The sequence below is a fragment of the Hylobates moloch genome, unplaced genomic scaffold (genome assembly GCF_009828535.3).
Source record: "Hylobates moloch isolate HMO894 unplaced genomic scaffold, HMol_V3 SCAFFOLD_13, whole genome shotgun sequence".
In the NCBI taxonomy this organism is placed as follows: Eukaryota; Metazoa; Chordata; class Mammalia; order Primates; family Hylobatidae; genus Hylobates; species Hylobates moloch.
The window spans coordinates 54277847-54303946 of record NW_026652288.1 but is presented as its reverse complement, the minus strand read 5'-3'; the positions used below and the strand labels follow the sequence as shown (position 1 = coordinate 54303946).

Below are 26100 nucleotides of genomic sequence, written 5' to 3'. Positions count from 1 at the left end.
GCAAAAATGTGTAGTATGGTGGTCCATCCATTCAGCCAATATTTACTTGAATCTTTATATGCCAGGCACTAGAATTGGACCTTACTGGATATGTGCTAGGCATACCATCTTAGAGTTTATCATTTTCATGGAGACAGGTTATTTAATGAGTGTTATGAAAGAAGAGACTCATCTTTCCTTCACATCTTAATATATCAAAGTTTCCTGATTTAAAAAAATCTTACATGTTACATGACAATAAGATATGGATGTAATTTTGGAAAATAGGGACTCAGATTTTTTGATGGACAGACTAACAGTAAATCTCATGGTTTGTTTTGTTTTGTTTTAGGAGAGAGGTATGATCTTCATAACAGACCTATTGTATCTCTTTTCTGTTTTCCAATTTGGGGCTTGATAGTCTTTTGAGAAAAGTAATGGCTCAAACTGTTCCTAGTTCTGGTTTGAATTTTAAGCCAACAGTAGTTAAACAAACCATGATTTTAGTTTTATCGCATTATTGGCCTGGTTTTGCAAAATTGACTTCTGACCTTTCTTTAATCCTCCCCATCCTTCAACTTTGTTCTGTTATTTTGAAGGTTTGCTGTGGCTGCTGCTGCTGCTTGTAATAATAATCATAGCATATTAACTAACATGTCATAGCATTAAAACATCTTTCGGCCGGGCGCGGTGGCTCACGCCTGTAATCCCAGCACTTTGGGAGGCCGAGGCGGGTGGATCACGAGGTCAGGAGATCGAGACCATCCTGGCTAACACGGTGAAACCCCGTCTCTACTAAAAATACAAAAAATTAGCCAGGCGAGGTGGCGGGCGCCTGTAGTCCCAGCTACTCAGGAGGCCGAGGCAGGAGAATGGCATGAACCCTGAGGGGCGGAGCCTGCAGTGAGCCCAGATCGCGCCACTGCACTCCAGCCTGGGCGACAGTGAGACTCCTTCTCAAAAAAAAAAAAAAAAAAAAAAAAATCTTTCAAATACATTGACATTTAAAATTCACCGTAAGCCCATAAGGTGAGTATTTTCACTAAGCCCTATTTTACAAAAGACAACATTGAATTATGGAAAAGTTGTGTCCTTTATCCAAGATCACAGAGTCAGGAAACAGCAAAGCTAGCTAAAAACTATAGCTATCTGATCCCAAGGTCACCTCTGTACCCACAATGGCTGGCTTCACACACCTACTATGTCTTAAACAAAAACACCTCAACTATTATATAACCCTGTTGTACTTCCACGATGCTTCTCAATGTTCTTTTTAAAATCTATTTTGAAAAATACTTTTGTTCATAATTTAAATTCCCTCCAAGTTTAACTAAACTGCCCTCCTAAATTCCATGTTTTAAACATTTTGTCTCATTCAAATAAGTCGTACAAACTAATACAGCCATATTCTCTTTTTTAACTTTTAATTTCAGGGGTACATGTGCAGGGTCGTTATATAAGTAAACACATATCTCAGAGGTCTGGTGTACAGATTATTTTGTCACCCAGATAATAAGCACACTGCTCAATAAGTAGTTTTTTGATCTTCTCCTTTCTCCCACCCTCTACCGTCAAGTAATCCCTGGTGTCTGTTGTTCCCTTCATTGTATCCATGTGTTTTTATCATGCAGCTCCAACTTCTAAATGAGAATATGCAGCATTAGGTTTTCTATTTCTGTGTTAGTTTGCTAAAGATCATGGCCTCTGGCTCCATCCATGTTGCTACAAAGGGCATGATCTCATTCTTTTTTACAGCTGCATAGTATTCCATCATATTTTCTTTCTCCATTCTTCCCATGACCCTTTTCGTTTACCCTCACAATGTCTTTGGCTCAAACAATAGTCAGAAACTTGAAAAATGTCTTATTAACCATTAGGATGTCTATAAGGGACACAAAAATTATTCTTTTAAGTGATATACTTAATCACCATTCCTATATGTTAACATCGAAATAAATATTTCACTTTCAAATACCAACAGGAAAGAAAAAAGAATACATGTGAGATATTATTTCTGGTACTTTAAAGTCTTCAAAAAATGCTACTCCATTTTAATAAAACATGCTCTTTCAACTGCTTTAGAAATAACTCGTTTGTGAAACTAAAAAGGTTTACCAGTTAAAATCTTACATGATTGAATGTCATTAGAAGAATTTTCTTGGCACCAAAAGGGACACTTGATGGAAATCTATTGTCTTTCATACTTCTTGATATGTTAGGCACTCAATAATGTTGTCACATTAATTGATTTTGAGATTTTCAGCAATACTAGGTGTGCGTGGTTTCTTTTAAAAAATCATTACCAATTTACTGTTTGGCTAGCAAATGTATTTGTTTTGAATTTCACCCTCATCATGTCTCACAATGAATGTGCTAGTGAATAGTTCTGATAATTTGTTTATACATTGGGAGTATTTTTTAAAAATCCAGTGAAGATAGAGCACAGTATTTTTTTTCAGAGGTTTTTGTTTGTTTCTTTGTTTTTTGGTTTTGTTTTTACCAAACCCAGTCTGCCTTAAAATAATATTGTCAACTCTTCTCTAATATAAGACTTTTTTTTTTTAAGGTACCACCGTAGCACTCATTATTCTTGCCTTGGGATTTGTGCTATCAGCCCAAGTTTCCCCACGCATCACTTTTAAGCCAATAGCTCCGTCAGGTCAGAACGCCACTTGCACAAGATACAGGTGAGATTTCATTATGTCCTTCTTCCTTTACATGACTCTGGTAACTTTTTTGCTTGCTTTTCACTTTTTTAAAGTTGTAGAGATGAGTAGGAGCTTGCTGGACATCCAGGCTTATGTAAGAAGGGAAGAAAATGGGAAAGGTGGTAGAGAGGGGCCCCCAGGAAGAGGAATAGCTTGTGCAGATGTGTGAGTGTAAGGAATTAAGGAGAGAGTGGGTTGTTAGACACAATCTTGGTGATGTTTCTCTGGAAATTAAAATTAGGGATTGACACTGAATCTAAGCAGGACTACAGAAAAGCTATTTTAGACCATATACAATTCAGTCACCTCTGTGTTCCAAGCAAAGTAAATAACTTTTTTTTTTTTTTTTTTTTTGAGACAGAGTCTCGCTCTGTCGCCCAGGCTGGAGTGCAGTGGCGCGATCTCGGCTCATTGCAAGCTCCGCCTCCCGGGTTCACGCCATTCTCCTGCCTCAGCCTCTCCGAGTAGCTGAGACTACAGGCGCCCGCCACCACGCCCGGCTAATTTTTTGTATTTTTAGTAGAGACGGGGTTTCACCGTGGTCTCGATCTCCTGACCTCGTGATCCGCCCGCCTCGGCCTCCCAAAGTGCTGGGATTACAAGCGTGAGCCACCGCGCCCAGCCTAAAGTAAATAACTTTAATCAGTAATTAAACTTTTACAAGATGCACATGCCCTCTGAATATTCTGACAATTTGTACTGATTTGCATGGGTATCCTCTGATTCATTTAAACAGAAAGAAAGTTTTCCCTCAGTACTGAGGCTCTTTCAGAGGATCGGGAAGTAAAAAGTGATGGTGAAAAAACACAAAATGTTCTAATGGCTAGCTGCAGGCCTAAGAGCTCATTAAATCCAACAGTGTACACACTATGTGATAAATAGATTGAAAAGTGGATAAATGGATAGATGGACTGAGAACACATAAATGAAACTTTGAGTGATTGGACACATCGATTAATACATTTGGCAGCAGAGCTTCAAAGTTTTAAACTAGACTTTAGCCACCATAAAGTCTAGCAATCCCTTTAAAACATATAGATAGAATAAGACCTAGCCTTAACAAAAATGTGTATTCCTTCAGCTTGAAATAGATGGACGCAAGTCTCAAATCAATGAGTAAATGATTTATTAACTCGTACAACCCTATATGAAATTAAAACATTATACACTAAACTCCACTTGGTATTCATTTAGAGCATCCAGTTGAGCATGAATTTATGGTGGCTGTTCATTACAACAGTGAGGAAGATATATTGGTTCCAAATTGTGATCTACGTGCCTTTGGAAAATAGGCATCATAGCACGTCTTTTATTTTACTGATAAGTTTGTTTATTATTGGCTTACTGACTTTCATAGTCTTTTTATTGTTCTAAGAAGACTTAAGGGTGTCTTCATAGTAGAAGTTAACCATAGCATCTTTATTTGGACATCTGCCTCAATTGCTAGAAATGCATATTCTACTTTTCTTTTTCTTGATGGATATTTTACTTATATGTTTTTAACACAGTTACTTTGAAAAAGTATTTTAAAAATTACTGTCATTTGAGAATCATAGAATATTCTTCAGATCTAATGTCTGATGTAGATGTATTGTTCAGAAATACTGTTAGGTCAACTAAAGTCAGAAAATCATCTAAAAATTATTAGAAAAAGTTCTCTGAGCTTCTGATATAGGAAAGGAATGACTGTAAGTTTTTAATGATTTACATAATGAAATAGTTTTTCTGACATTGACTTTAAAGTTTAAATAAAAATATTTATTGCCCAAGTATATCTCACTGCACAGCAGTTTATGATCGTCAGTCTGTTAATCCTTATGATCTAAGGTATTATCTCTAATTATCTCTAATATTTTAATATACAATTTTAATGAGGTAAGAGAAGTGATACAGCCTACCTTTATTCTTATTACAAAAATAAGCAGCCATTTTTGAAGATAGAACCAAATTTTAGGTGTCCTTCAGGAGTCAGTGGATATGAAAAACCATTATTTATTGTATGCATAACATATTAGGCTTTGTGGGAATTTGACAGTATGTATTTGTAGTCTAAGTGATTTTGTAAAATATGGCTGCCGTCCCCTTACTGGGTTTTTATGGTTAAAACCATCTATAATCCTCTGTTCTACCAGCTGAGCAGTAATTGACTGTATTAGTTACTTTAAAATAACTTAAAGAATAGAATTGGAATGTTCCTAACACAAACAAGTGACAATTGCTTGAGGTGATGAATATCATCATTACCCTGATTTGATCATTACACATTGTATGCTTATATTAAAATATGACATGTACTCCATAAATGTGGTCCACTATTACGCATACACAATAATTCAGAATAAAAACCATCTATATACATTTCCCCTTTCCTTAAGACAAACAGGAAAAAAATCACATAATACCTTAAAATGAGTGAAGTTCACTTTGTAAATGTAGATAGTATGCTTTCCCCGTGGAGTGATCCGTATAGGAAAATTTAGCAAATGAAACAGATTTTAAAGGAGAAGTAGTTTAATATCTTAATAACATCATATTCTATTCTATTAGTGGGAGCATAAATTGTTCTTCATTTTAGAAAGTGATATGGTTCTTCCTAATAAAAGTTAAGTGCCTGTGTCCATTGACTCAGCACGTCCACTTGTAGAAATCTATAGACCACAGTGATGAGTATGCAGTTCATTCTTACTAGAGGAGATTTAAGAAAGTAAATGGTTAAAGAACAATGATTCTTCTTGATTTTGATTCAATAAATATTGGTTGCATACCAGGCCAAAAATATTGTAGGTTAGAGCTCCCTAATGACTTGAGATTCAAGAGATCGACAACCCTAAATAATTTTCAATCAGGACATCTCCTTTTTAGAATATCTTAAGTTTTTGATTGATAATGTATTTTCCAAGGCCTGATTCGATTCTCTGGACTGAATATATTAAAGAATGTCTTTCAGAACAATGAGAACGTAGGGACACAGGGAAGGGAACTAACTACACACACTGGCGCCTGTTAGGGGGCGGTGGTGGGGGAAGGGAGAGGTTTTGGATAAATTAGCTAATGCATGCGGGGCTTAATACCTAGGTGATGGTTTGATAGATGGAGCAAACCACCATGGCACATGGTTACCTATGTAACAGACCTGCACATCCTGCACATGTATCCTGGAACTTTAAGTAAAAAAATAAACACCTTTTAGATCTGCTTTTAATAGATAAAAGTGTGTACAAAGATAAAGACAGATGCAAGTTGCTGTAGAAAATGTTTGGCCACCTGTATAAAAGCTGTCATAGGGTCCCAGCTGCAGCTAGAAGAAATAATGCTAGCATGAGTATCATCTGAATCATATATCTTTATGAGAGTTCACATACATATTTCTTTTTTTCACACCCATAATTCTAATATGACCTTCAGTTCCACACTCTCAAATTACTAGTGTTCTATTCCTTTCATTTCCAATTCAAAATATTTTCTCATGAGAGCTAGCCAAGATTTGAGGAATCAAACCTTTCCTAGGTACGCTTCCCTCAAATACTTGACATATTATTATTTATAGTGTGATCTCAGTATATGTAAATCATTATCATAAAACATTTAAAAGTAGATATTTCCTAAAGCATACAGTTGTAGAATTTCAAGGTAACCTTGCCCTAGGGTTTTTATCTTATTATTATTTCTTCATATATCTAAATATATTATGGATCACCTGCCACAGGATTATAGTAAGCATAAATTAACATACAGAAAATGCCTTAAACGGTACTTGGCACATAATAAGCACTCAATAAACATTACAGTCATTGTTAGAATTAATAAAGCCTGTAATAGAAGATGAGGTTGGGATGATGGCACTCAGAGAAGATTACCTTGAGAATGGCATGTTTGTACTGAGCTCTTAAAAGAAGAGTGGAGTATGTCACACAGAAAGAATGGCAGGTACAAAGATCCTGCAAGGCAGTAGGGAACCTGGCAAGTGCAAGGAACTGAAAGAAGACGACTATGGAAGTCAGAGAAGATTCAGATAAGACTATTAAGACAGATCAGAGCCAAATCATGTAGAACCTCAGAGGTTTTTGGTCTTCAGTCCAAGAACATAAATCCATGGAAGAATTTTAAGCAGGGGTGTGCCTTGACTACATTTTGAATTCTAAACTGTCTCTGGGTGGGTGTGGGTGCCACCAAGAGCATGTGTTCATGTAGGGAGACTGGTTTTTTACAGTTGTCTATGAGAGAGATGACAGTTGCCTGGATTATGGTGGTGACATTGGAGATAAGCAGGTAGACAGATTCTCAGTATATTAGGAGAGAAAAATCAATAGGAAATTTAAAATAAATAATTAACTGTGGCCGTAGGAGGAAGGAGTCTTTGGTTGGTTCCCAATTTCTATATGAGAAAAAAGGTGGACTAAATCATAAAAACAAGATGCAGCAATTGGAAGATGTAACACCATGGGTACAATTTTGGACATGTGGAATCTCAGGTGTCCATGAACCAACATCAGCTGGGATATTGAGTAGGTATTTGGGAAAACTGGCCCGTAGTTGAAGGAGAGTTCTAGAATGAAGAATTATTATCCATACACGATAATTAAATCCGTAGACATGGGCAACATCTTGTTCACAACTAAGATCTTTATCAAGACTCTAGCTACCTTTGCAATTCATAATCTATTTGTAAACCACTAGTAGTTTACTAATCAATTGGGCAGTATCTCTTCATTCTTCAGGCTTTTAATCACAGCATAGAATCACCAGCTATTCATGCTGGAAGGCCTTAAATGTAACCTAATTCAAGCCTTTCATCTTACACCTACACTTACATCTTACTTAGTTTCCTTACTGAGGTCCAAATAAGTCACACTCCTCTCCTAGGGCACACAGACTAACCACTTATTCTTTAGGCTTCTCTTGTCCCCATACAGACCTTCCTTTTTTAGCTAACACAGTTCTTTAGGAGTTATCATTAATATGAAACCAACGACACAACAGCTTATTTTTCTATTCCTTTCAAACCTTGCTCTTCTTGCTTTGGATCAAGGACATGGTTTTTCTGTTAAGATGACTTGTACAATTAGGTAATTCAAGGAATTTAATGATGCCTAGCATATTACCTCTTTGATACAGATCTTGCTATATTTTAGACCCTGTTTTAGTAGAAATTGACAAAAGGGACTATGCCTCTAGTTCATTATACTTTTTCTTTTTAAAACTTCTCAATTAAGGCCAGACGCAGTGGCTCAGGCATGTAATCCCAGCACTTTGGGAGGCCAAGTCAGGCGGATCACCGAGGTCAGCAATTTGAGACCAGCTCGGCCAACTGGTGAAACCCCAGCTCTACTAAAAATACAAAAAAAATTAGCCAGGCGCGGTGGCGGGTGCCTGTAATCCCAGCTACTCGGGAAGCTGAGGCAGGAGAATCACTTGAACCCAGGAGGTAGACGTTGCAGTGAGCTGAGATGGTGCCACTGCACTCCCGCCTGGGCGACAAGAGGGAGACTCTGTCTTAAAAAACAAACAAACAAAAACTTCTCAATTAAGAGTCTTAACCAGGGTCATCTGCAGAGGTACTTAAAGTCCCCTGTTTTCCCTTCCCAGTGGTCAGCCTCACCAGGACAGTGGCATGTTGTTTTGAAACGCTCCTCAGGTGATGCCAGTACATCTTCCAGTAAGAACCACTGCCATAATGCTATCACTTTTTTTTTTTTCAGGAAAAAAAAAAAACACACACACAAAAAACTGCCAGCTTTCTTTTCTTTTCTTTTCTTTCTTTTTTTTGGTTTTTGTTTTGTTTTGTTTTTTGCTTCTTGAACATTGTTAAACCAAGCATATGATCAATGTGGTTCTTTTTCTATATAGTGTTAGTTTCACATTTTCCTCTTCAGATGAAGTTCCCCAAAATCCAAATTGACAAATTGTGGCTTCATCTGTAGATGGTGGTGACAGTAGTTTTGTGAAACAGTATGCCCCTCATAAATTAGTCCCTTCAAAGTTCATTTCCAATAAAAATTCATTTTGTATTGACTACACTGCCTTTTCTTCTCCTTTTGCCAGCCTTGTGTTATTGAACAAACACATCATTAACATGACCACTGTAAGACTGTCAGATTCGATCTTAAAACTTTTATGCAACCTTAGAAATGTGTAAAAATGGTCGGGCGCGGTGGCTCACGCCTGTAATCCCAGCACTTTGGGAGGCCAAGGCGGGTGGATCATGAGGTCAGGAGTTCGAGACCAGTCTGGCCAACATAATGAAATTCCGTCTATACCAAAAATACAAAAAATTAGCCAAGTGTGGTGGCAGGCGCCTGTAATCCCAGCTACTTGGGAGGCTGAGGCAGGAGAATCGCTTGAACCTGGGAGGCGGAGGTTGCAGTGAGCCAAGATCGTGCCCTTGCACTCCAGCCCAGGTGACAGTGCGAGACTCCATCTCAAACAAACAAAAAGAAACGTGTAAAAACCCTGTTAACCCCTATTTTTCCCCAGTATTTGACATCCTGGTAATAGTGTGTTTAGCATCAGTAATTCATAGCATCTTGACAGTGAATATAATATTATGCTGTGAATTGAAACAACTTTCCATTTGTGTTAAACATTTTTTTTTGCTTACTAATTTCCTATAAAATGAATCTGCTTCAATTTTTTTGGCATGGTGGCACAGGCTAATATACCATGAGGTTACTATTAGTAATGCTACAGTAGAAAACAATGTTGTATGTGTTGACTAATATCTACAGACCCATTGGAGATAAAGATAAATGTACATAAGTCAATTAAAAAGGAAAATGAAAGTTGGAACAAAAAGTCCACATAAATCTCATCCTGTGACCTTATCTCCAAATAACTGCACATATCTTTTGCTAGCACTTAAATACCCAGTGTGCTGAATTTGACACCTGGAGAGGATTCTGTCCACATGTCATGGAAGGATACAAGAGCTTCTTGGAGGAAGTTTGCCATTTATGGGATGTATTCTTTGAGTTTGCCATAACTTTTTAATTTTGATGCCTGGGCTTTTAGCCACAGACTTACAAATCCCCACATGGCAAGATTTGCTACCTAAACCTTGGTTTTTTGTTGTTTTGTTTTCCTGTAGTCAAAAAATGCTTCTTGGGAAGCCTGAAAGACAAGAAGGAGGACTCAAGATTAGGTTTTAAAGATGAAGGAAAAGCATTTCAGGGAGAGGAATATCAGGGAATGTATACAGGTGCTAAGCAAGAAGTATGGCTTCTTCAAAGAATTGACCAACAAGACTGGGTCATAACAAGCAAGCAAGAGAATGGCACCAAAATAAACTGGATAGCAGGCCAATGACAGAACATCTCAGGACCTTATTCACCAGGAGAATTTTGGACGTTATCTTAGAATACTGAGAAGCCTTCAAAGGGTAATAGGATGAGAATGACATTATCAGATTTGTGTTTTTAAAAGATCAGTCTGGCTGCAGAGTGGAAAATTGATTACAGAAAGACAAATGGTGATGAAGGGAGAAAGGTTAAAAGAACTTAGTAGCCTAGGCAAGAAATAACGCAACCTTGATGGTGGCAGTGGATATAGAGAAACAAGAGATATTTTGGAGGGGAATGACAAGGCTGGGTGATTAGCTGGATAGTAGATGAAAATAAATGCTTTAGAAACTAGAAAATACTTGGGGCAAGAGGAATATAGGATCTGAAACCTCACTGTGGTCTACTTAGCAACATAATTTTAGGCATGTAAATCTGGAGACCCTTTCCTTTGCTCTCAAGTTAAATACAACAGTCACATAATGAGCGCAGTACTTAATATTTTCTGTAATTTATATCCTTATTTGAAAGGTAATTTTCATTCCTTCTTGAACTTAAAAGACTTCTGAGAAAGGTGTTTCTGAGGTTGTCCATTTAGGTCTGAAATAACAGAACAAGATAAAGGGGGAAAAGCATGTATCTGATAAACCATGGGACTTATATTCTCATTCTAGAACTCTTTTCCTTGCACTGAACACATGAAACCAACTTGGAGTTTTATTCCTAATTCAAGTAAATCCACTTAAAATAGCATCTGCATAAACAAATGAAATAAACTATCCAGGACCGTGACAGCAATTGACTGGAATCAGTCTCTGGTGTATTTTCTTATAATAAAGACCAAGAAAACCTTACAGAAAATATAAATATGAAACGAGGCCCCTAAAAAACTTAACTGTTCTTTAATTAAGTTTGAATGAAATGAAAACGATTCAGGTATTAGCACTTAAAACACTCTGGTATGTTAAGTAGGAGTATTTCCCATCATGTCATAAAAGCACGTTACATAACCTTGCCACGTGTTCCTTGTCTGAATAGTAGGAAAATACCTATTGTTATGGACCAAATGTGGTTTATTTAAAAACAAAGCATCGGGGCCGGGCGCAGTGGCTCACGCCTGTAATCCCAGCACTTTGGGAGGCCGAGGCGGGCAAATCACGAGGTCAAGAGATCGAGACCATCCTGGCCAACACGGTGAAACCGCATCTCTACTAAAAATACAAAAATTAGCTGGGCATGGTGGCGGGCGCCTGTAGTCCCAGCTACTGGGGAGGCTGAGGCAGGAGAATCACTTGAGCCCGGGAGGCAGAGGTTACAGTGAGCCGAGATCGTGCCACTGCACTCCAGCCTGGAGACAGAGTGAAGACTCCATCTCAAAAAAATAAAGTAAAATAAATAAAATAAAATAAAGCATAGCAAAGAGGTTAAAAGAACCTCTTCAGTGAAAGTAACTTTGAAAACTATGATTTTGATTGGCTGGGTATTTGGGTGGATGGATGGATGGATGGATGGATGCACGGATGCATGCATGGATAGATGGATGAAGGGTTGCTATTGATAAGAGAAGGTAGATGGTGCTGACTAAAGGAGGTGTTTTTAGTATAATTTTCATCCTGGAACTTAGGCATATGTGGCAAAATTTGGCAACACCTTGTTGCTATCGAAGAGTTGGTGATTTAGAAAGCATCCAAGCCTTTGTTTCCTCAAAGTTGACTTCTAGTCATGGCTACAGCGTGATTAGCAATACCTTCTATGGGCATGCTAGTAGAACCAGCAGTTCAAGCCTGCAGGTCTCTGGGCATAAAACAGGTCACATAGTGTTTAGGGCATCCCTCAGTGACTCTTTTAGATTTTTGTGTGGTGCTAATAAGATAGTGTTTTCCTAATATTAGTAAGTAAATAAGTAACAACAAAAAATAGGTCACATGTCTCTTCAACTGTAACATCCAGGTTGTATATTGATTAAATTAGAAGACTAGAAAAATGAAATAATGTATCCTGAACAACGTGGTTTTAGTAGCTGAAAGTCTGCAGTTGTATAAGTTCTATACAGCTTAGCAAATCAAATAATATAGCACTTTAGAAAAAACATTTATGCACATTTGCAGTTAATTCTTTTAATAAACATTTTTGAGAGTTGCAGTAGGCTGGGGGTATTGAGATTTAAAAACAAACAAGCAACAGCCAAAAAAAAAAACAGCCTTCCTCCTCACGGAGCTCACAGCTATGAGGGAGGAAAATGCAGACACATAATTGCAAAATAGTGTAATAAAGGCTGATAGATGTATCAGAGCATGACCTGGCATAATTCATTTCCCCAGGGCCATGACAGAAGGCCTCCTACATGAGAGTCCTTAAAATTCTCATTATTTTGGATCCTTTTATAGTGTTTTTTAACTGCATAAAATAAATTTTATAAAAGTACAAAGCAAATCAATTATATTGAAATACAGTTGCCAGAATACTTTAAAAAATAAACTTGTTATATAAAAGTACAAAGCAAATCAATTATATTGAAATACAGTTGCCAGAATACTTTAAAAAATAAAGTTGTTAAATAGTAATGTATGTACTTCTTTATTAACGCATTAAGTAACAAATCTAGCTGCAAGTCTGATACCATAGTTTCAGCACCATAGTGAATGTAAATGGTATTTGGAGATTTCTGCAGCTGCCTTAATGGGATATGAAAATATGTGACTTCTGTTGTTGCCAGTAGTTTACTGCCTACATTCCTAATTGAAGGAAATGCTAAATTTCAGCAAAAGGTTAATGAAATATACATGGAATTTTCTTTTCATCCAAGTTTACAGGCCCCATATTAAGGACCCCTCACAGAGGAGGGAGCTTGATCTGATTTTTCAATGGTGAGTCGGAGTTTCTCAGACCAATGAAAATGGAGAAGCCACCCAGGCATGAGAGCGAACTGTGCAAAAGCAGAAAACAGATTTGCCCTTCAAGAAAATTATAAAACTTGATACTGTGGAGAAAGGGCCACCAGGCACAGGATGATGCAGAAGGAGAGGAAAGGCCTTGGATACTAGGTCAAGGCTTGAGTGAGGAAGGGAAGCCAGTCAACAGCATCAAGCAAGGAGGGTACCATGATCAAAGCTGAGCTTTGCCAAGAGTTTTCTGTGTGAGTTTTGGAATATAGATTGGAGGGAGAAGAGTCTGGCAGCCCCAGAGAGAGATTGTGAGAGTCTGAGGTTATCTCATGATGGTGAGCATGAAGACAAAGCTATTTTGGGAAATATTACAAATAAATGTTAAAGGCAAAGTATGAGCGGAAAAGGTGTTTGGGCAGGCAGTTCGATTTTATGAATACTCAGTGCCGATTATGTGGCCTCAGCCAATAAACCGAGCAGGATGGAGGGGGCATAATTCTAAGCAGGCTTTTTATTGTACAATGACAATAGTTTCTGTTAACTAAGCCCTTACCATATTCAAGTATTATTCCATATTCTTTTTGAATATTACCTATTACCCTTAAACTTTCCTGAGGAAGATATCGTTATTATTATTATTATTATTATTATTATCCAATTTTACGGATAAGAAAACTAAGAATCAGAGGGATTATATTGCTTGCCTAGAGTGATGTAACTGGTATGTTGCAGAGCCATTTTGTTCTGTCCACCTCCCTCCCTTAGTCAAGCTAATGGCCTTTTTTTTTTTTTTTTTTGCATATGTCAATACTATCCAAAGCCTGTGAGTATTGTAAAGAAATGCTAAGTATCAGTTACCCAAGAAGCAAAGAGAAGAGTTTTAAGCTCCTCATGTCGAAGGACTAGGTATTTAAACACTAGGATTTTATTTTAACAAAATACTGCCCTGAAAATCAAGTACCAAATGATGAAAATCACTAAAACAAGAGCTTTTAATGAAATGAAAATTTCTAATGAAATTTTACCACCACTACACATGCCATTTAATTGAACTAACATAAAACTCTTTCAGAGATATTTAGTAGCCAAAGTTCCTTATGTAACATAAATGAAATTCTGGGTTGCTGCACAGATTCCTAAACCGATATAGATTATGGATTGTTTTCTTTAAATTTACGTCTGATCACTTCACCTTCTCAGCAACCCAGATACTGGCAAAGTGGAAGATACCAGGCTGTAGCAGTCTGACTAAAGCTTTTACAGATTTCTAGGAAAATTATTTACAAAAAAAAAAAAAAAAAAAGAAGGAAGGAAGGAGAAAAAGAAAGGAAGGAAGGAAGGAGAAAAAGAAAGAAAGGAAAGAAAGAAAAAGAAAAGAAAAAAGGAAAGGAGAAAAAAATGTCGCCCCGCTTAGAAGTGAGAGGACTAGGTTTTGAAATTCCTGCTTTAAGACCTTGTCACAATTAGAAGCAATTCCCTTTTTTTCTCCCAGGCTTATTTTTTATTTTTATTTTTTTAAAGAGTGTTAGAATTTTGGGGACCCTGAGAAATCTGTCATAGAGATTTCCACTGTTATCTTTCCAAAGTAGTGCCAAACAGCACTTAGATCACCCACACTGGTTCAGCCTTCTGCTGGTAAGATGAGATGCCTTTATTTTCCACAAAGGATATCAAGCCCTGAACCCCACCCAGGGAGCAAAGAAGACACAGAGGTAGTTGCTTCTAAGTCAACACCATTCTTTGTGAGCATAACTAAACTAGGCAATGGCTTTGTTACTGGTGGAGGGTCTTGAATATGAGTTGTCCAGGTTCTTGGCGTTTTGAGCAAAGAATTGGACAAAACATAGAAACAAAGCAATGAAGGAATGAAACAACAAAAGCACAGATTTACCGAAACAAAAGTAAACTCCACAGAATCGGAGCAGGCTCAAGCAAGTGACTCAAGAGCATTGGTTACAGAATTTTCTGGGTTTAAATACTCTCTAGAGGTTTCCCATTGGCTACTTGGTTTACACCGTATGTGAATGAAGGAGTGGCCCACAGCCAGTCTAATTGGCCTCAGAAGGCTACCAATCAGAGGCTGATGTTGCAAAGTTATACCCCTATGCAAATGAAGACTAAGTCACAGCCAATCTGATTGGTTTCAGGAGAGGACCAATCAGAGGTACTTTCCATTTTTCATCTGCAATGCAGAAAGGGTGGAGGTTACAAAGGGAGTAGCCTCTGATCCTTTTGTTACTTGAGCATGGAAAGTTGGGGTTTTCCTTTTGATTTAGTTCTAGGAAGTTAGCATGAATCAGCCTTAGGTTCCCTGCCTCCAGACCCTATTCTTCTTCTTCACCTAGATATTCTAACCTTTTGTTACCTTCCAAGAAAAAATGATTGGTACTAGCAATGGGCAGCCACAGGTCTGTTATCTTCTGTGAGTCACATTCAATGGACAAGTCCTCTTTATTCTCTAAAGCAATGCTAAACCACTAAGCAAGCCAGTAATTTCTTGACAGATTTGTCACAGGAATTTTGTAAGCACTTTAACATTTGTTACACTGTAGAAAGTACATGTGGATTTTAGTCTTACAACTGATTACAGTCATCATTTGTGCGGCAATGTTTAGACAACTTTAGGCCCATAAAGGGAAATCTGACCAGCATTTCTCAGAGCAATACCAGAGACGGATCCATCTTTATTTCTCCCTTATGGACTCAGTTTGAAAACACGGATTCATGTGACTGGATGTCTGATCAAGATGCTGTTATTTACCATGCTAGTTATTTTATAGAAACCTCATGACAAGCAGTATTAGATAATCACCTTATGCATCTTACCTCACCCAGCCTCACACACACCTGTGTTTTAGTCCTCTCTAAACCACAAATCCCCTGAAACTGAAAATGATCCCATAACATTTTCCAACATTGCATTGTTCTGTGATGACAGGGTATAAAAGATATATAAGACATTGTTCCCATTCTCAGAGAAGTTTCAGTTTGTAGAAAAGAAATACTTACACACAATTGCCTATTATTTATATTTTAACACAAGGGAAAATCTCATTTTTAAAAATTCTTGACACAGTGAAATAGATGGAAGATAAATTTTGAAAACTTATTTTTAAACCATGTAGGAGTACTTAATTTGCAGTGATCAATGACTCAAAGCTCAGCATGTCTTAAATATTCCATATTACTAAGTAGCTGATAATACAAATCCATCCTTCATTCCGCTGCTTTTCTCTTGATGCATCTAGCATAATTGGTGTTTTCCTATGTGTGTATCTGAATTGCATATTTCACAGTTACTGTAGAAACCTGTTACTTCTTGGCATTTAGCATGAATGATAATGTTGCTCCTTTAGTAATTTTAGCCTAGAACAAACATTTTTGAAATGGTGTTGTACATTAGGGCCATCTTGCTTATCGACTAATAAAATCACTAACCTTTACACTAAAAAAAGTGCACTGCTCATTTTTAATAATTATCAATATCATAAAGTTATTGTCAGTTAAGAGTCAGATGCATTTTTAAATTCTCATTCTTCCTTTTAATTTTTCTTCAGCCTAACATGATTTTTATGTCATAAATCCATTCTCATTAGTCTTCACAAACAGAAAAGTTATTTCATAAGGAGAACTGAGTAGCATTTTTCTAATTTGTCCATTTTGGAAACAAATGAAATATTTATTTTAATTGATTAGTGTTTCTATAAACATTTAACTTTGGCTGGACACGGTGACTCATGCCTGTAATCCCAGCACTTTGGGAGGCCAAGGCGGGTGGATCATCTGAGGTCAGGAGTTCAAGACCAGCCTGGCCAACACAGTGAAACCCCATCTCTACTAAAATACAAAAATTAGCTGGGTGTGGTGGCGCACACCTGTAATTCCAGCTACTCAGGAGGCTGAGGCAAGAGAATTGCTTGGACCCAGGAGGTAGAGGTTACAGTGAGCTGAAATCATGCCACTGCACTCCAGCCTAGACAACAAAGCAAGACTCCATCTCAAAAAAAAAAAATTAACTTTGTGGGGCCTAAATATTCAGCTCTTCCGGATATTTCATTTTTATCATTGTAAAATGGATACATTATTATGGAAATAGATATCTTCACAAAAATTCAGTGTGGTATAATAAACATTTGAAATTGAATATAGTTATTCACTTCCTAAAACAACAAATCTTGGCCTGTGTAATCAAATTTGGCAAGAATATATTATCATCCTTATTCATATATGCTTTACAATTATGTGTTGTGCTATAGCTAAACACATAAATATCAATAAATGAATGTGTAAATCTTGGCAATTACCGTATACTAATGTTGGCACAGATACAATTATTGTTAACTTTATTTTCATGTTCATATTACTTAAGTGTGTATGTTTTGGCTTGCTATATACGACTAGAGCAAAATTCAGAAATCTAAACATCCTAAGTTAGTATTATTGCTTGTTATAGCTGGAATTTCAATGTATACTAAAGTGATCTTCTATTCTTATGCAAACTAACAATGAGTGCCATGGCTCAGTTCAACTGCAGAGCAATTACAAGAGGAGTTAATGCTATACTTTCTTTATATTTATCTTTTTAATATCCAGAGGCTGCCTTATTTTACTTAATACCTAGATTGTTGAAAAATATATCAATACAATAGAAAAACTCATAATTTTTCAAAGTCACTCATCTAATTATGTATTAAAGTACGAACTCCTTTTTGGTTCCAGTAGCTACTCACGGACAGATCCACTGACTCCTTTATTATTGTGGAAGGCTTCCCAGGACCGAGCAGAAAGGAATCGGTTGGAGTCAAGCAGGCCGAAGCAGGGAACATGACATTGCAGAAAGAGGGATAGCGTGTGTGCAGAAGCAAGCGAGAGCTTAACTACAATTTGAGTTGCCTTTTCAAGAAAAATGAGGAAAGACACAGAATCCATAGATTTTAAACCATAGGATTAAAGTAAAATTATATACACTAATAACAAAAACAGAAGAAACAATACTACTCTGAAGGAATATTTTAAAAAACAACAACAGAGCTTTGAAATCTCACCAGAAAAAAAAGAAGCGAATAGCCATATAATGCAAAAAGTGAGGTAGGATTTTTATGTCCTTGAAGATTAAAGCCTTAAAAGACAAAAACAACAAATTGAACAAATACTAGAAAAGGCTAAGAAATCTACACATAAATGAAACTCAAATAAACATGAATCTATGAGATTCCAAGAGAGACAAACTTGGTAATTATCCTGTCAGAGAGAAATTGGAGCAACAGAAATTGTAGCACTAAAAAAAGAAGCTTAACTGCTCAGTTACCCTATAAGGAAGAGTCACAAAGGAACAATTTACCACCTGAGTCAGAGAAGCACTGAGTTAAGATAGAGGTAGTCATGAGCACCTCAAAAAACAGACTCACAAAGCAAAACCACCTTGACAAGCTAGAAAAGTCATCATCCGTGACATTACTGAGCTTCCATCTCACAAATAAGAGGCAGGGGTCAGCCATTCTTCAGTGGGTGAGATTAATGGCATGAGGCATTAACTCTGAGACTTTGAGGTCACCTTTCATGCTGTCCAAGTAACTTGGAGGAACCAGTGTGCTCGCTAAATGCTGCATTCACCAATGCACATTGAGTTACTGGGAGAATCAGCATGAACAATTTGCAATCATATATATACAGATACTGTCGGGGACTCTTTCCCACTTGTTTTTCTTTTTTGAATTTTTTTAAAATTTTTATTTTAGGTTTGTGGTACATGTGAAGTCTTGTTATATAGATAAACATGTTACAGGGGCTTGTTGTACATATCATTACATCTCCCAGGTATTAAGCTCAGTACCCAATAGTTACCTTTTTTGTTCCTCTCCCTCCTCCCACCCTCCCTGCTGAAGTAGACCCCAGTGTCTGTTGTTTCCTTCTTTGTGTTCATAAGTTCTCATCATTTAGCTCCCACTTATAAGTAAGAACATGTGGTATTTGGTTTTCTGTTCCTGCATTAGTTTGCTAAGGATGATAGCCTCCAGCTCGATCCATGTTCATGCAAAAGATGTGATCTCGTCCTTTTTTATGGGTGCATAATATTCCCTGGTGTATATGTACCACATTTTCTTTATCCAGTCTTTCATTGAAGGGCATTTATGTTGAGTCCATGTCGTTGCTATTGTGAATAGTGGTACAACGAACATTCCCATGCATGTGTCTTTATGGCAGAATGCTTTACATTCCTCTGCATATATACCTAGATATGGGATTGCTGGTCAAATGCTAGTTCTGCTTCTAGCTCTTTGAGGAATTGCCATACTGCTTTCCACAATGGGTGAACTAGTTTACACTCCCATCAACAGTATATTAGCATTCCCTTTTCTCCACAACCTCACCAGCATCTGTTATTTTTAAACTTTTTAATAATAGCCATTCTGACTGGTGTGAGATGGTTTCTCATTGTGGTTTTGATTTGCATTTCTCTAATGATTAGTGATACGGAACTTTTCTTCATATGCTCCTTGGCTGCATGTATGTCGTCTTTTGAGAGGTGTCTGTTTGTATCCTTTGTCCACTTTTTAATGGGGTTGTTTTTCTTTTGTAAATTTGCCAAGTTCCTTATAAATGCTGGATATTAGACCTTTGTCAGATGCGTAGTTTGTAAATGTTTTTTCACATTCTGTAGGTGTTTACTCTGTTGATAGTTTCTTTTGCTGTGCGCAAGCTTTTAGGTTTAATTAGATCCCACTTGTCAATTTTTGTTTTTGTTGCGATTGGTTTTGGTATCTTTGTCATGAAATCTTTGCCTGTTCTTAGGTCCAGGATGGTATTGCCTGGGTTGTCTTCCAGGGTTTTCAGAGCTTCTACTTTCCCACTTTTCATTCTTTCATTTGGCACACATTACTGAATGCTAACCATGCACCAGGTACTGCATTTGTGCCAGGTGTTAAGGAAACAAAGCATGAGATATAGCCTCTCATCAGAAGTAGGAAATATCTTAGGTTTTTATTTACATTTTGAACCCATACACAAGTATATATTTAGAGAGATGTTGGAGACTTGGATAGACTTGCTTGTTCAGAATATATTCAAAAATAAGCAAAAATATTTTTTAAGCATTTGAAAAAAATACTTGTACCACTTGGAATCATGGTAGGCTGTATATTACAGAAGAACCCAAAATAATAGTGGTTTAAGCAAGGAAGAAGTCTTTCTCTCTCTCTCTGTCATGTGAAATAAACTCAAGGGTAAGGAGTTGGGGACCAATGTGCTACATCCAGTATTATCAGGCATCCAGGCTCCTATCCTTTTGCTGTACCCATACAAATGTCTTTCATAAGTTCACCACATAGGCCAGGGTTGCAGGAGTTCTACCAGCATAGCATTCCCGTGAAGCAAGCCAGAAGGAAAGGCAGAAAGAGTAGCTCTTCCCAGCTGAATCAGCTCCCTTTGAAGTCTTCCTGAAATCCCACACAATACTTCTCATTGGACAGAATTAATCCCTTGGCCATATCTAGTTGTAATGTGAACTGGGAAATGTATTCTTTTGTCCAGCAGTTGGGAGGAGGGAGGTGGAGCCACAATGTGCCCAGTTAGGAATCACATTTCTCTTAAAAAGGAGGAGGGGAAGAATGAATATAGGGATAGGCCACTAGCAATCTTTGCCACAACAGTACAGCTAGGGGATATGTTAATTTTACGAGACATATATGAGTGGTTCTGCTTGACAGCAGGAAGTACGAATCAATGGACCAAATAGGGGATTCACCTACTTTCATGGTTTAGTTCTCTCTGTGCTCGTTAGAAGTCTAAAGTCAACTTTGCAGGTGACAAGAAATGTGGTTGTCTTAAATATTTAACTCTAGCTTTGCAAAGTAAAAGGAATCCTTAATATCTCTTTCATTTGTCCTGCTTCCTTGGCCTTTGAAACCAGTGAAACAGCTGCCTTTTGTTGTGTTTGTTCAAAATGAGTGATCTGAACAAATGAGTGATTTCCTTATCTTTTCAAAAAGAATGGTCACAGCACCTGCCATTTGTTATATAGTTACCATTGTGTGGATCACTTTACTAAGGGCTTTGCATGGATTCTCTTTTATCCTTCAAAAAGACCGAGATAGATGCTATTATTTTCCCCATTTTACCAGTGACGCTGAGGCTTAAAGAAATTAAGTGAGGCTGGGCATTGTGGCTCATGCCTATAATCCCAGCATTTTAGGAGGCTGAGGCCAGTGGATCTCTTGAGCCTAGGAGTTCAAGAGCAGCCTGGCAATGTGGCAAAATCCCATCTCTACAAAAAATACAAAAAATTAGCCAGGCATGTTGGTATGTGCCTGTAGACTCAGCTACTCAGGAGGCTGAGGCAGGAGGAGCACTTGAGCCTGGAAGGCAGAAGTTGAAGTAACCTGAGATTGCACCACTGCACCCACCCTGGGTGACAGAGTGAGATGCTGTCTAAAAATAAAAATGAAGAAGTTGAGTGAATTTTAGAAGATCATGTGGCTTAGCAGACAGCAGAACCATGCTTTAACTGAGAAAGATCTTTCTCTAGAATTCAGCCCTTAACCACTACCCTCTTCATTCTGAAATTTACCAATTGAAGTGTGATGCTCGTATTGTCCAAGGGAGGGTGTAATGTACCCTTTGGGAGTGGACAGTAATTCCTTATGGTCGAAGGTGAATAATGCCTATAAAATACCTATGTTGATATACTTTAAAGTATTCACCACCTTGGTTTTTCTAGAGCAGAACAATGATCTTATCTATATGGTTTTGAATGTGAGCATAGTTGAATATTCTAAGTTGAATTGTTGATTTTATTTTGTTTTGTTTGTTTGGGCAATTGTTTTTAAGGCCTCTGTTACACAAGTAGATGAACATGAGAAAAATCATTTAAGACAAGAAGCAAATACAGATGAGCACTTACAAAGTAATACCCTTTAGGCCAGTTGGAGTATATCTGTACAATCATATGAGAAAATGAAGTCCATTTTGAAAGCTGTTCTCTTCTAAGCCTCCTCCTTTAGTTAGGGAGATGAATTATCCATGTGACCCTGAATTTTCCTTGAAGAGAAGAACCACTGTGTGCTAACATTAGTATTTTGACCCACCCCAACACCACTTCTCTAATTCCTATTGGTTTCATTCACCTTGATTTAATTTTATGAAATTTTGTCAGTGCAGTAGGGTCTAGTTGTGAGAGCAAATGATTACACAGAGTTTCTGGCATCAGAGGACATGATGCTATCTAGGGGGATGCCTTCAAGCTATCTCATTTCATCTCTATCACACAACACAACTTCCAACCAAATGTCATTCTGGAGCTCCAGGGGCTGTTTCTTTCACCCTTCAATAAAAACTCACTTTGTCCTCCACATTCACACATACAGTTTTTCATGAAAATCAGAAAACCTTCTAACCAACTATGCAAGAACTGAGAAGCAAAGCAGTGTAAGTTAAAATGTATTTCTTCCTTTGATTATGTTGTCCCTGTTTGAAACACTTATAATATGATAAGCCTAATGCCAAGTGTTACAGTGTTTGACAAAAAATGTAAAACAGATTTGGTTACCAAGGTTCTTTCTTGGTGCATAAGAAGATACGTGGGTAACAGATACAGAATCATCAATTACTGAAGCAAAATAACACAAATGGGTCCCAAAAAGAGAGGCAATTTTAAGAAGTATTTCCTCAGATGCAGAAAAAGTATAGCGTGCTCACTTTAAAATAACCTAACCTATATTTTATATCAACATAAAGAAAATATATTAAAGGCAGCGTGACTGCCCATTACAAAGAACGCAGATACTAGATATTCAAATTTCAAGTCGTGATACCCCAAACAGTAAAAAGTATTTAGTGTTGGATAAAATTCTCATTTCTAAATTTATAACTTATAAATTATTTTTAACTTTATCAACTGTGTCACTTTTTCTTTTTGTTTTAAAACTCATGAATTTCCATTAGTCCAAAAACTGCATAGTCTCTTAAATTCAATTGATCTAAAAATGAGTATTTCTAAAGCGTATTCTGTTGGAGACAGAATCCTCATAATATTTCAAGCAAAAATTAACTACTTAAGAAACTAAGTAAATTTTTCTTTCTTTAGGTATTTCTTTATCTTTATTTTAATTTGTCAAATGAGGGAAGAATATAATTTCCAAAATCCATGAAAAGCTCAGACTGAGTTGAGTAGAGACCCCACTTGCTTCCTTCAGTCCACTTGAAGTAGCATTGAAAGCTGAGTGTATGACTATAAATCCAGTTGTGTTTAAATGAGTTTGATCTTCATGGATACTAAATACAAAACACTTTAGTCACAGATACCTCACTTTCTTGATTAATTATTTATATTTTATATGTTGTGAATGCTTTCTTTTCTAAAAAGAACACTGAGTTGCTTTTGAACTTTTATTTTCGAACTCTGAAAAGTTTATACTAAAAATTAGGGAATATTTATGGGTATGCTTCTAGGTATGGAAGGATATTTATGAGCCTCTCACTATAAGAACTTTATCATTACATTTTAAAATAGTACAATTCTAATTAAAGAATATGTACTTCAGTGCAGTGCTTACATTAAACTTTGACTCCACAGCTGTTACTATGACCCTAAACTGTGAAGTTAAAGGACTGTCTATCTACCCTATGCCTTGAAATATTTAAAAGTTCTCAATAAGTAGAAAAGCTAGTATTAGGAGTACTATATAGAAATCAGCACCTCTTACCAGGTAACACAACTGGTTAACTATATTTGAAGGAGGCATGCGTGTCACACAGCTTTTTAGGGACACATCAATGTTTATACAAATATAGTCATGAAGAGAGAAAGTAAGGCTTATGTAAAAGAGTTTTCAGACAGTAATGATGAGCCCCCAGCAAAACTGTGTTCTTACCTTATTTTTATTTATCCTTTTTGGTAAAGCTCTATGACCTACATGTGGAGTGTGTCACCAATGTAATGATCAGTTTGTAATGCTTTGGGGGGATAAATAGCATACTGATAACTTAAGACATGTGCCAGTAATCATATACTATAGCTCAGAACCAGGATGATATAGAAATAAGTTGAGCTGGTATAGCAGCCAGGATAGGATAGGCATTACTAATATAAAAACAACAACAACAAAATCTTTGTGGTTTAAAGCAACAAACAACTCTGCTTATATCTCAGATACCCAAAGTAATAGAGCCTCCACCATTCTGGACGCCACCTCTCACTTCAAGGCTTCAAGATTCATCACAGAGGTGAAGCATAGAGCTGGAGAGTTGAGCACTAGCAATAAATGCTTTGGCCTACAACTATTATTTCATACTCTCATTGTATGGCCACAACTAGTCACTTGGCTACCCCTAACTTCATATAAGGAATTGTATTATAATTCTCTATCTGCCTTGAAATGGAGGGCAAGTAGATATTGGTGAACATTATTTATATCTTTCACAGTGTATTTGCTGATTTATTTGGGGCCAAGATTCCCTATTATTCTTTCTGCAAAAGGCCATATAAAATTTTCATTCTGTTGGCTGGATCACTACTGTAAGAAGTATTAATGACAGGCTTATCTTAGAAAACATCTTCTCCTTTGGTGATGCCCATGAAAAATTATAAAATTCATCAATTAACAATTTCTAGCACTGATTTGGAACACCTGACTCATTCTGTACCAGTATCATTGGTCAAAGATCAAGTACCAAAAAGTGTGCATGAATGAGTCTGTCAGTTTTTCAGAAAGCTAATATAAATATCATGTATATAGTTATCATATGACCCAGCAATTCCACCCTTGGGCATATACCCAAGAGAATTGAAAGCACGTGTCTACTCAAAATCTTCTACACAAATGTTTGTAGCAACATTTTTTTTATAAAACAGTGAAAAAACATAGAAATAACCCAAATACCCCATCAACTGACAAATAGATACATGAAGTGTGATATATCCTGCAGTGGAATATTGTATAACTGTAAAAAAGCATGAACTACTGACAAATGCTATAATATGGCTGAACCATGAAAACATGCTGGGTGAAAGAAGCCAGAAACAACAGAGAACATTGTATAATTACATTGATATAAAGTGTCCAGAATAGCAAATCCATAGAGACAAAAAGTAGATTCGTGGTTGCCAGGGGGTGATGAAAAGTGGGAATTGGGAAGTAAAGGATTTATTCTTGAGCGATGAAAATGTTCTGGAATTGGATAGTGGTGATGCTTGTAGAACTCCGAATTATTGAAATTTACTAAACTGCAAGCTTTAAAATTGTTAAAATGGTAAATTTTATATGAATTTTATCTCAGTAAAAAATTTTTAAAAATATGTGCTATCGTGAGTGATCACCACTTTTCCACATAGTACTTTCTGCCTCCATTTTACTGGGGAGTGTAACCATTGCCTCCTACTGTATCTTCACAAGACAGTACAAGTTTCCAAATCTATCAGAGTGTCACATGTCAGTCACTATGCTGATCAATTTTCTCAATGGCATAACTTTACATTTCAACAAACTAAAGGCTGAGTAGAAAAAATATCTGATTTGAAGTCGGAGAACCCTTATTAGAGACATGAGCAAGTCTCTTAGCTTTCCAAGCTTCGTTTTCCTCATCTGTGAAACAGGGATGCTCCTGCATACTTCACCAGGATACTGGAAAAGACCAGATGGTACAATATATGTTAAAGTACTTTCTGTATTTCTAATCTTGACTTCTACTTTTAGTTTTAGCTTATTTTCTTTATATTGTTCAGCCTTCTTTCCTTTAAATACACTTCCTGTAAAAATCTGAACATTGGAAGTCAACATCCATAGGTTGGAACCCCAGGATGGAACTGCCACATTTCAGTTATGTGACCTTGCTTAAGTAGTTTAACCTCTGTAAATCTGAGGTTTTTCTGTAAAAAGGGAAATATAAAGCCTCCCTCATGATGCCAATGTAAGAATTAAATGAGAACATGTAATTATTTAGTATAGCCTCTTTGCATGGTAAACTGTCTGTGATATTAGCATAATAAGGCTCATGATAAAATTCACCCTCCAAAATCTTCATAGCTAGTCGACTTACTTGGTCTGTTTGCAAACCTAAGAATTTCAGTCTCTTAAGTATGCCTCTTAATATTTCTATTCTGTCTCTTCAATAATGAATAATGTATATTGTCACCAGAGATTAATTACTGTTTTTTTCTCTGAAAAAAGCATGTTGCACACTCATTAGATTATATTTGTATGTGTTGATTATATACAAATTGTATGCAAATCTGATTTTACTCTGAAAAGTATCAAGACT

The 26100-nt window shown here is 36.8% G+C and overlaps 1 protein-coding gene across 1 annotated transcript in view; it reads left to right on the top strand.

Annotated features, from left to right (window-relative positions):
* Nucleotides 1-26100, top strand: part of SLC2A13 (solute carrier family 2 member 13) — a 367606-nt gene that overhangs the window by 248739 nt on the left and 92767 nt on the right. The window contains exon 6 of the mRNA XM_032173708.2: nt 2546-2666. Within this exon, the coding sequence (XP_032029599.1) occupies nt 2546-2666 (121 nt within the window). The remainder of the gene's footprint in view (nt 1-2545; nt 2667-26100) is intronic.